Source organism: Musa acuminata, chromosome BXJ3-11, assembly GCF_036884655.1.
Source record: "Musa acuminata AAA Group cultivar baxijiao chromosome BXJ3-11, Cavendish_Baxijiao_AAA, whole genome shotgun sequence".
Taxonomy (NCBI): Eukaryota; Viridiplantae; Streptophyta; class Magnoliopsida; order Zingiberales; family Musaceae; genus Musa; species Musa acuminata.
Window position 1 is genome coordinate 27,437,694 of NC_088359.1, and position 11,546 is coordinate 27,449,239.

Sequence of the window (11,546 nt, forward strand, 5' to 3'; positions counted from 1 at the left end):
AAAACCTGGTGCAATTTGACCCGGTGAAAGCAAGAGCAGTACACAGTTGATATAAACAAGCTGATCCAATTATTACATGCTTTTCTTGATCGTATCTATAAAGCATTGGAGGCTTGCAACGGCTGCAGAGCTCCCTTCCTCCCCCATAACTCTCTTCTTCAGCTGCAGCACACTTGCTTGTGCCTTTGCTCCCTCGTCACCTGTCATGATCCTCCCGATGCCATTCTCTATGGCATGTCGATTACAGCCATCAAGTTTGATCCCTATTCCCCACACCTTCACGATGTAGACGGCATTAACGAACTGGTCGCCGGCGATGGGGTAGCACAACAGCCTCTTCTCGTGTCGTATGGCCTCCAACGTCGAGTTCCACCCGCAGTGCGTGAGGTAGCATCCGATGGCGGGGCTCCTCAGCACCTCCTCCTGCGGCGCCCACGCCACCACCTTGCCGTAGCCCGCGACTCGATCCAGGAACCCGCGGGGGAGACCGGCCCGCCATGGCTTCTCGTCCTTGAGCACCCACAGGAACGGCTGCGCCGCAGCCTCCAGCCCCAGCGCGAACTCCGCGATCTTCTCCGGCGAGATCGGCGCCACCCAGCTCCCGAAGGACGCGTACACGACCGAGTTCGGCGGGTGCTTCTCCAGCCACTCCAGGCAGCTCTGGTCTTCGTCCCACATGCTCAGGTTGCACCGGGAGTTGCCGCGCGTCTTCTCGTCGCCGCCGTGTGCTTCCAGTGGGCCGACGGGGAGCGTCCGCGGCGCGTCGTGTTCTTGCGGTTGCGAGCTTGGAAGCGGGGGATGATGGTCTCCACGGCGACCGCCTTCCTCGGGGAAGGAGTTGACCAACAGCCATCGGACAGATTTCGCTCGCTCGATGACTCGAAGCCAGAATGCGAATCTCGACCTCTGGGAAGCAGGATTGCCCACCAGCCATGGCAGGTCGCTCGCGCTAAGCTTCGCCTGCCCTTCCAACGTCAGCTCTTGCGCCGCCTGCTCTTGCCCGTCATGTTGGCACCGAGGCTGATGCGACAGCGGACTACCTACCATCAACGGCAAAGAAGACGAGCATTAGTGCATGGTCGACATCGTAACCACAGTATCATTACGCAGGAGAACGTAGTGGTCGTACCGAATTCGGAGATGAAACCCCTGCGAATGAGCTCCGGAATGGCGGAGATGACGCGGTAGGTGGCCAGCATCGCCGTCCAGAACCCGGCGACCGGGAGGCCGCACCGCCGCGCGACCGGAATCGCCCACGAGGCCACCAGGTCCACCACCACGCAAGCGATGGCCTCGGCGTCCGGCGGCGACAGCAGGCGCTCGAGATGCGCGGGCATGTGGCTCTCCATGGCCCGCTCGATGGCCGCGAAGTCCAGAGGCGCCGCGCCGTCGTCCGCCATGAGGCCACTGGAAACAGAAGCGAACCGGATCCCATCATCGGCCCGGCCCGCGAGACGCCGGTGGATGAAGTCCGGGGCGGCCACCGTCACCTCGAATCCACGTGCATGGAGGACCCGGGCGAGGTCCAGCATGGGAGACACATGCCCCTGAGCCGGGAAGGGAACGAGCACAACCCTCGGCCGCATCCCCCACTCCTCGCTTCTGTTGCCTTCTTCCCCGTTGCGCTCGCTCTCATTTATAATTGCAGGAGCGGCGTTCGACACCCGGTTTGTTCCTTGCAGATGACGACAATACCACATCACAGCGTTCTACTTCCTTATTCTATGTGCAGCTAAAAGCCATGAAGAAGCATTCCGAGCTGCTGTGGCTCCATATTGGACACGACTTTGCTGATTTGACTTCCATTTCTTTTGTGCTGATACCTAAGTCGGCAGCACATTGCCTCATGATATGGCAAGCATGCTCAAATCCCCAAACAACTTCCCTCCTAAGGCAGAGAACGAGTATTCCTGCAACTCTGATACATGCACGCATCGATTGACTTTGATTTCTTCTGTACAGATGACAAATCATGAGTACGATTGCAGCGATATATATATAGGTATGTATTTACAGACATGTATTATAATACGATGGGGCAGTGTCGTACCAGCTGATTTATGATATCGAAGTCAATTGGTGGCATGAATATTGTTCTCTGTTCCGGAGGTGGTGCAGATAATTCAGCATGTGCAAGTTCTTGTCGAGCTTGCCATCATCATCCATTTCGCCATTCTTCCGAAGGAGATAAGACGAGGTGAAGCGTCCCCACTCCTCCCTGAAAGAGACCTGTCCCAAACAAATGTGAGTTCCTGCAATAGTGTGGCTGAGGAGCTTCCATGGAGGTCCATGCGTGATGCACATGTTCGAGTCACCTGCACCACTGGGGTGAGGAAAGGAGGTGCAACAGCAGGTCAAACAGAGTGTGTGGCCTCTCTTTACGATCAAAAGCAATCTGGTTCATAGCTTTTTGGTGGCAAAGTTCTTGCCTTTCCTTTTTTGCTTCTCTCTCTCTCTCTCTCTCTCTTTCTCTCTCTCTCTTTTCCCAGCTTTTGAGTGTGAACAGTGGTATCAGAGGTAGGCGCATGATCTTTTTTGCAAGCAGAAACTGTCGAACAGAGCCATGAGTTGTGGAATTGATGGGTTTTAGTGGTTGATGATGATGAACTCATTCTGGGAAGATGTCAGTACTTGAAATGTAGCAGGTGGTGGTGGTAGGCAAGTTGGCACCAGTGAGGCCTGCAAATGTGAAACTTGGTTCTTTTCTCTTCAATGGCAACAATGTGTCTCAAAGAAGTGGATGATGAAGCTTTGAAGCTTTAGGTGGAGGTCGGAAAGTAGTTCTTGGCAACTTCGTTCTATATTGGTTAACTTGGTATGATGTTTTTCATGGATATTATCTTCAAAATATTTTTTTTTTCTTTTTTGTTGGGGGAACAGAACAAGCACAGATTGATTGTATAAAAAAAAGATTGACTTATAAGAGTCTGATGTATTACTATTAACTTTAGTCTAAATATTTTAAATATAACTAAAAGTTAATAGTTTGATTATTCACAATTGATATCCAAGCCCGAAGTTTGAATAAGAAAAAAATCAAAAATATATGATTTGATCAGTATATTATAATTAACTTTAATTTTAAATCAGTAATTTGAGTTTACAAAGTTAACAAGTCAGTGTCAAACATTTTTTTAAATAAAAATAAAAAATAAAGGTTGATAATGAATTTTCTAATTAATTCTATTTTAAAGATGCCAACAAGTTAGTTATTAAGGATTATGATTAATTAATATCAATAACTTGAGATCAAATTCTAATACAACTTTTGATTGGATGATTACTAATCATTCATTCAAACTATATTCAAATGCTAACAATTTTTTTCTAAGATCAAAACCTAGGATTTTTTAATCAATTGATAACAAGCTTTTTAGATGGACTCTTGATTTAATTTTATATAAACAAAAGATATGCCAACCATTATGATTTCCAATTATTTATATATATTCTTCCAAGATCACAACCTTGGACATGAAAAACCATTTGCTGCCCCCTTTTTGAAGACAGCCAACTGAGGCAATAATTTCATTGTTTGAAGAAGTTGAGCAGCCTTTCAAGAAGGAAAAAAAAATTAATTTTTTACTATGCTTTGGGTTTTGTGCTTTTTTTTTGTTTTGTTTTGTCAACTGGTGGCTTCATGTGCACATGTTATCACTGTTCAACAGTGATTCCATCCATGGCAGCACACAGACTCATAATCATACCACTGAATCACATTGCATCTCAACATTCTTAATATCTAATGGAATAATCATTTGCATCCAACATATCTTTTTTTCTTTATTTTTGTTTGACTTTTCAATTGTGTCAACATGTGAGTCATGAAACTTTGGTCATTGTCACATTGGGATTCTCTTTGAAAGAATATTAAACATGAAGATTAACTTACATCAATATGCAATCATGGTAGATTCCATGATTGTAATTGAGATAATGGACATATACTATTACTATAAATAATAATAAAATAAAGTATATATTTAAAATAAAAATAAGTATATTAATATTGACAATAAGAAGAGAAAAAAATAGAAGAAAAAGAAGAGGAAGATCCTAATTTGAGGCTAGGATTTGTCGAACGGGTCAGTGACGAGGTGGCCACCATCTTTGTCGTAAACACCATGACGGCCATTGTCATGACCCCCCGAATTATCACATTCAAGAGGTGTGACTCTGTCTTAATCTAGGATCCAAATTAACATTTGAAATGATACTAAAAAATATTCAGTTAAAAATTCACATCCACTAAACTTAATGATTCATAAAATCCGAAACTAACTCAACAAAATAATAATCACAATAAAATAATAATCTATATAAATTAAACTCAACTTTTCAAAATTCTAAATGTGAAAGGTGTTTTAAAACTTTTACTCATTATATCAATTCAAATCTGTCGACAACATTTCATTACATATAAAACACACTTATATAACAATAACATAACAGCCAATAAGACTTGTTCACAATTCTAAATAGCTCTCAACTACCTAAGCATAATGCTAACTTTTCAATAAGTGTTAAGATAATATGAAAGATTTATATAATAGCGGAGTGAGCTAAAAAGCTCAGGAAATGACAAACATGTCAACAGCAAAAGGAGTAGTTTCAAACAAGCATAGTATCAAAATATAAGGTAAGATACAAGAATTCATAGATATTATCTCATCAGATACAGAATCACAAATATCATTTCATTCAAAACATATTTGGTTCATAATGAATGGAGTAAAGAGTAATTGAAGAATATCAATGACGAATGAAATGTTTTAGAATATAACAAAGGCATACAAAACATTTCGGAGCATATCAATAGTTTATGAAATGTTGTAGAGTATATCAACAGCATATGAAACATTTTAGAGCATATAAAGGGTGTATGAAATGTTTCAAAGCATATCAATAATAAATAAAATATTTTGGAATATACCAATGACATAAGAAATAGTTTAGAGCATATCAAAGAACAAATACGAAACAGAAGCTCAAACATCATATTTAACATTGTATTAATTTTATTCTTATCCAAAGCACATATAGAAACATATAATCAAAATTTTGGATATCATATCAAACATACATAAGTACATAACTAAAGCTCTGGATATTATATCAAACATAAAAAGTGAAGTGGGATCATACATAATATGGTCCATCCATTTCTAGATGACCACCAAATATAAGTCTCCCACGTTTGAGATCTTCATCCACTTACGTCTAAGTGAAGTCAAAGGGGGCTAACAAAGCATCGCGGGCTCTAGCATAACTCCCTTTGCTATTTCTAGTAAAGATTTACATTGCCCCACAAACACCTAAGTACAAAAGGACATCGTGAACAATAAAATTTGTATATATCGGATGCACATGTGGAATAACAAAACGTACATGTGTCTTTAGGAGCCAATACAATGTAAATATTATTTTTTTTAAATATATTTAAATTTAAAACAAATAAAAATAAGAGTATACGAGGATTTTGGCATATATCGAAAGTACAAGTAGAACAATATAACATACATATGCCCATATAAAGCAATGCGATATAATATAAACTTTACATAATAGATTTTAAGTATGTAAATAATTTAAGAATAAGAGCATATAAAAATTTAAAGTATTAATATAAAACTTAATTAAAGAAAGAATGCTAGATGAAATCAATTTCTTGAGAGATGAAATAAGAATAGACGAAATTGACCAAAGCTCAATTCTGACAGAATTTGAGAGGTACATTGAACAAATAATTTAAATTATCAATTATAATCTAATTTACTTAAAAAATTTATTATTAGAAAGATGTTTTAATATACTTTTAGATAAAATAAGTTTCACATGAATCGAAGTTTCTAAAAAAGGTTACAACTGATTTGGTATTCAAAGGTTAGAGAACAAAATATCTATTTTACAGAATTTATATGGTCAGTTTCAATAGAAAACTGGATAGATATTTTTATGCCAAATCTTTTAATCTAGGTATCAAAAGAAAGATATATGAGTCTAGTCCTAAGAAAGTAAATTTTGCATAAATCAGAGTTTTCAACAGGGACTTATAAATAATTTAGTATCAAAAGGTCAAAAATTTTGATCCCTATTTTATAGAATCTATAGGGTCATTTGAAATAGAAGTTTGGATAGACAAATTTACTCCAAATTCTTCAAATAAACTATTAAAAGAAAGGTTTACGAGTTTATATTCAGATTAAATAAGTTTTATCTAAATTAAAAATTAGTACAGAGATTTATAGCTAAAATAATGTGGAAGGGTCAGAATCTTGAAAGTTTTTCGGATTTAAATCGTTACGTCTAAACAAGAGATATATCAGATATAATGGCAGAATAATTCAAATTTTCTATATTCGAGGCAAATGCAAAGATAGAATTGTGATAGAAAAGGATTAGAATACTTGCCATTCAAAGCTTTTGATCAGAAGAAGGTGTAAGCCTAAATCATTCTTCTATTTTTCCTCCGCCTCCTCTCGTGTTTCGTTTTCCACACCTATGTTCTTTCTTCCTTCACCATTGCAGCTTACATAGAATGTGGAGTTGCATAGTTGCTTGCTCTCTCCTTTTTCTTCTTCCACGGCTCGTACAGTTACCATTGTCATTGTCACAGTCACAGCCGCAACCACGGTCGCAACCGTAGCCCCTTCCACTATGTTACTTCATCTCATTCTCTTCTCTCCCACAACTACAGTCGCAACTGCCGCAGCCGCAGCCACTTCTTTCCCCTCTCTTCTTTCTCTCATTCTCTTCTTCCTTCCTCTTCTTCTTTCCCATCCGCAGCTGCCATAGCTGCAGCCACAGCCGCAGCTTCCTCTTCCTCCCCTCTCTTCTCCCTTTTCTTCTTCTCCTTTCCTTCTCCTCTTCTTCCCTTCGTCTCTTCCCTGATGCACCACAACTCCCTTCCTTTGTTTCCTCTATAGGAAACAGAGGTTCCGTAGCCTCCTCCTCCTCTTCTTCTTCTTAATAGTTTAATCCCTAAAATTTTTATATTTAAAATAGGTCCCTACATAAATTTTCGAAATGAGGAATATTACAGCCATCACCATTTGCATTGATGCTGATGCAATTGTCATTTAGTAATTGTGTTAGAGTCAATGCAAATGTAGAGCGATATGGGGCGAGCAATGATAAGGTCGATGACACTCCGCGTGAAAGTGGGTGACGTTGCGATGAGAGTGAACTTTATCATTGTTGAAGGTAGCCAGGCAACTATGTCGGTATTGATGCCTACAATACTAGTTGACGCCTATAATGCTAATGTTCGCCACCATCGAGATCATACACCATCGAACATTAAAATTATCATTTTTTCCTTTTGTTTTCATATTTCTATCGGAAAAATTAGCATCATTATGATAAATCAGATTTAGATGTTTTATTTTTATAACTATAGAAATGCTAATATAACCTTTTAAAGTGTAGGGATCGAAATGCTAAAGCTAGCTAACTATATGAGGTAATATATAATTAGCTTTGGACTTATACTATTACTATAAATAAAAAATAATAAAATAAAATAAATATATTAATATTGATAATAAGAAGAGGTAGAAAAATAGATATTAAAAGTATAAATAGATAGAATCCATGTAGATTATTAGGTTTTAATACGAAAATACAATGAAGGTAAGGGGCTAATTATAAAAAAAGTATATTTGAGGGTGTTAAAAAGCAAAAGAAATTAGAGTCACCGAAGCGAGATGTCGAAAATCCTGAGGAAGACGGAGATACTGGTTGCGGCCATGGCCACGGGAGGGCGCGACGATTCACATGATTCCGCCCATGCCTATAGGGCGAGCATCCTCGCCCTCGAAAGAAGAGGCTCGACCTTATCCCTCTCTAGAAATAGTAAGGATCTTCTTGCTCATTCTTGATTCTACTCGCATATTGTTTCTCATTCCTAAGTAATTATAATTATTCGATGATGGATGTTTACATAAGACGCTCTGATTGAGTCAGTTCAAAAAATGTCATCAAAAGGGGGACTTGATCATACTACACTGAGTGTAACCCTAATCCCCGTCAACTGTACTCGTCGGCAAAGCCTCCTCGTTGCAAAAGGGAGTATAACTTGGTATAGAGAAACACCTCTTAAAGTGTTGGATAAAAGTGGGACGATTGACTGTAAATTATGAAGGACTATATTTCTTACTTCCTCATGGGAGTGATGAAGGCAGGGGAGTCACTTCTAAAATTCATAGATAATTAGTTTCATATAACATAATAATGAGTATTAATGATGATTGCTTGCTTAAACAATTTACCTTTATTATCTTCCACATCCGGAGAGTATTTTTATAAAAGAATATCTCAATGATCTTTCAAGAGTAGTAGTAAATTATATGTTTGGCACATAAGATTATATTATGAACCAAAAATTGAAATATATTACCCAATGAAAGATTCAATGAAGACAAAAGAATTGCAAGTAAAATTGTGATAGTTGCAGTTTGATGTGCCATTCAGGAATGCTTGATTCCATCAATCAACATAACAACAAGCATATTCACATATCGGACGTGTCTCATAATGCATGCATCTGAATCTCTCTTTTGATTTCACATTTGTTATTGTTTACCATATTGTTAGACATCCATGTATATGTTGAGACTCTTTATTAACCTAAATCCGGATTTATCTTATTGTCACGGACAAATTTTTAAACATGATGTTTGATGTAATGCTTATGTATGTCCGTATCTTTTGGTATGTTCATGCTTTGCATAGCATGTAGAGGAACGGTCGAAGGCTTAATAGTTTCATTTTAGTTGGGTTTGGTAGCTCCTTTAGGCTTGTAAATAAATGTTGTATCATGTGGACACATGTGAGAGATTTTCGATCTGTAGTGGATCATTTTGATCCTTTGTTGTGCAACTGTTCAGAACTTGTAAAGTTTGTTTGTAATTTACATTATTTATAAAGTATTTCCTAGAATGTTTGCTTGTGGATCTCGAGTGAGGTGTTCTCTCTAACCTGTTTTCTCTTTTATAGGTCCTAAGAGACCATGGGAGGCTGATCTTTACGGACGGACATGCAAGGGCGCCGCACGACTTAAACAAAACCAGCTAAGTCCGTGACATTATGCTGGCAGCATATCTATCACATTTTCGTTCGCATCCTTCTTGTAGTGATGCTAAACGATCTGCACTGCCAATTTTGAATTGTCATGAAGTTGGGCACCCTTGTTATTTTTTTGTTTTTATGCTAATTGATCTGCTATCCGATCTTTGCTTTAAATTTTTAGGCCGGTAGAAAGGAGATCAAAGAAGTGCGACAAGTTCTACAAGGAACGGAGCGGAAAGAGCTTGAACCGCTGTTCTTCTGTACTTTGCACCATTCGAATGTCTGAACGAAGGACATTGCATTGCAACTATCACACCGAACATTTCTACAATCTCGTCTTGGTTTATCGTCGACGGAGACATAGGATTTCAGTGCATTGTGTCTTTGCTTTGGGTATCTTTGAAGGGCATAGGCTCCCCCTTCAAGAAGTTGGAGATGAGAGCGAGTCCGCGGCCAGGAGAGAAAGCCGGCACCATGTGCCCGGCCCCTCGGACAGTGATGAACGTCAAGCCCTCCGTGTACTCCACCATCCACCCGGCCACCTGAGCCTCATAGTACCACTTCTTCCAGCCACCCCACTTGTCCCACGCCTTCTCGGTGAGATTCATCTTGTTGATGCTCCGCCTCATCACCGGAATCGTCACACGTCCATCGGTGTCACCGCTGTCCCATGTTGCACGATCACAGCTTTCAGCATTTTGTAAGAGGTTCATTTACAAGATGGAGGACGCAGTGGGTTTGAAGTCAATACCTATAGATCCACATGCGGTAGCCTGCATCTATCAACTTACGAAGCAATGGAAGAACTGTCGGCACCGTCTGGTTGTAAGCATTGTGTACATCCATGCTGCACCAACCAAAGTAGAAATCTTATATCTGTGTCAAGAATTAATAGGCTTTTCTCCTTGCAAATTGTAGGAGCAGAACGAAAAATGAATCTTGAAGAAGCATGAAATGAAATGATTGAACCTGCAAAAGGAGTATGGATAGGGTAGACGAGTGAGGTTGGCATGTAGAGCTTTCTGCACATCCTCCCGGCTAAGATACACCTCTGCATTGTCAGTCGAGCATGGATCATACCCAGTTGCCTCCGTCGCCAGTCCGCTTCCTATCTCCTGAATCCCAAACCATAATGTCGTGTTACTTATAGCCTAAATATACTGTCAGTATCCAGTAGAGCACAGGAAAAACGTACAATCTTAATGGCGTTGGACTTGGAGCATGTCGGGGAATAGATGCCAAACATAATATCCGAGAAGCTATCTTCGACCTCATATACCAACTCAGGGCAGTTGCTGCCTGGTACTGGTGTGCATGCAGTGGTTGCAGCCTGGTACAAATTGTCTGATATATATCCATTTTTCCAAGCAAAGTCTATGGTTGCAATTCTTAGCTCTTCTTCGACATCAATCAATGGATTGCCAATCTACAAGATCACAGATGAAAAGGGAACAAGATTGACATGGTTAAACATGCTAATTTTTCTGCAGTTCTTGATCGACATGGTTATCTGCACATCTGCTTTTCGACTGCCAGAAATCTGCAAGCTAGTCGATATATAGAAAGCACTATAACTGAAATTTGATGTCTTACCATAAGGCCTTTAAGATTAATGTACGAGTTCTCGGCTCCTTTGTTTCTTTCATCAATGACCTCTGCTAGTTGTGGTGCATAATGCCCTGTAAATGATTGTCCAGAACAACATTTGATCACTTATCTTTACTGAAAACAGCTATTGTGTTGTTTGATGTACCAGCATAGCTTTCTCCGACGAGGTACAACTCCTGAGACTTGAAGTCGGGATGCTTGAGAAACCAGTTAATGAGGAAAGCATGTGTGTCTTCTGCGGTTATCTGATCGTTCAGGTTCTTTGCATCCGATGAGCTATCGGAGTAGGAGAATCCCACTCCTACCGGAGAATCCAGGAACAGGAGATTGGCGACTGCAACGGTAAGGATGAAAGATAACTCGAGCTGCAGTGCAGAACATGTGTATCATGAAAAGAAGGTACGATTACAGTATCACGCTTGCCTTTGTTCCATGCGTACGGGTTGAACCTGAGGCCAGAGCCCTCATCCGTGACGAGGAAGGGACCAACCTCACTGATAGCCCCACCAGCAACAGATGAGCATCCAGGACCTGCAAATTTGGGTAAGTAATGATGGGCATTACTTTCATACGATATGAGATAATTGGCGAATGCTAACCTCCATTGAGCCACAAGACCAAGGGCTTTGTGGCGGGTGCTTCCATGGCCTCGAAGAACCAGTAAAACAGAGATCTATGCTCACTTACGCTCACGTAGCCAGCATAGTGCTTGAAATTTACCGACGGCTGTCCCGGAAGTCCGACAACCAAATCAGTCTCCCCCGAGGGATGCAGTCTTCGCATCCGAGTGCCCTCTATCGACACAGCTGCCATCAAGAACACCAGCACATAAGACAATGCCATCATTGACACCCCCCCAGTATTCTTGC

General features: G+C 40.3%; 2 protein-coding genes across 2 annotated transcripts; both read right to left on the reverse strand.

Annotated features, from left to right (window-relative positions):
* Window positions 1-24: 24 nt before the first annotated feature.
* LOC135653228 (UDP-glycosyltransferase 82A1-like) lies at window positions 25-1,899 on the reverse strand. Its single transcript, XM_065174965.1, has 2 exons — window positions 1,130-1,899; window positions 25-1,040 (listed from the first exon to the last, which is right to left on the reverse strand). Exons 1-2 carry the CDS (start codon window positions 1,698-1,700, stop codon window positions 73-75), a joined length of 1,539 nt encoding a protein of 512 aa, XP_065031037.1. The 5' UTR covers window positions 1,701-1,899; the 3' UTR covers window positions 25-72.
* A 7,538-nt stretch (window positions 1,900-9,437) lies between these two features.
* Window positions 9,438-11,520, reverse strand: LOC135653007 (serine carboxypeptidase-like 35). The gene is made up of 8 exons (XM_065174416.1): window positions 11,277-11,520; window positions 11,101-11,208; window positions 10,823-11,011; window positions 10,663-10,748; window positions 10,265-10,495; window positions 10,039-10,184; window positions 9,821-9,916; window positions 9,438-9,732 (listed from the first exon to the last, which is right to left on the reverse strand). The coding sequence occupies exons 1-8, from the start codon at window positions 11,518-11,520 to the stop codon at window positions 9,438-9,440; spliced, it is 1,395 nt and encodes a 464-aa protein (XP_065030488.1).
* Between the last annotated feature and the right edge of the window lie 26 nt (window positions 11,521-11,546).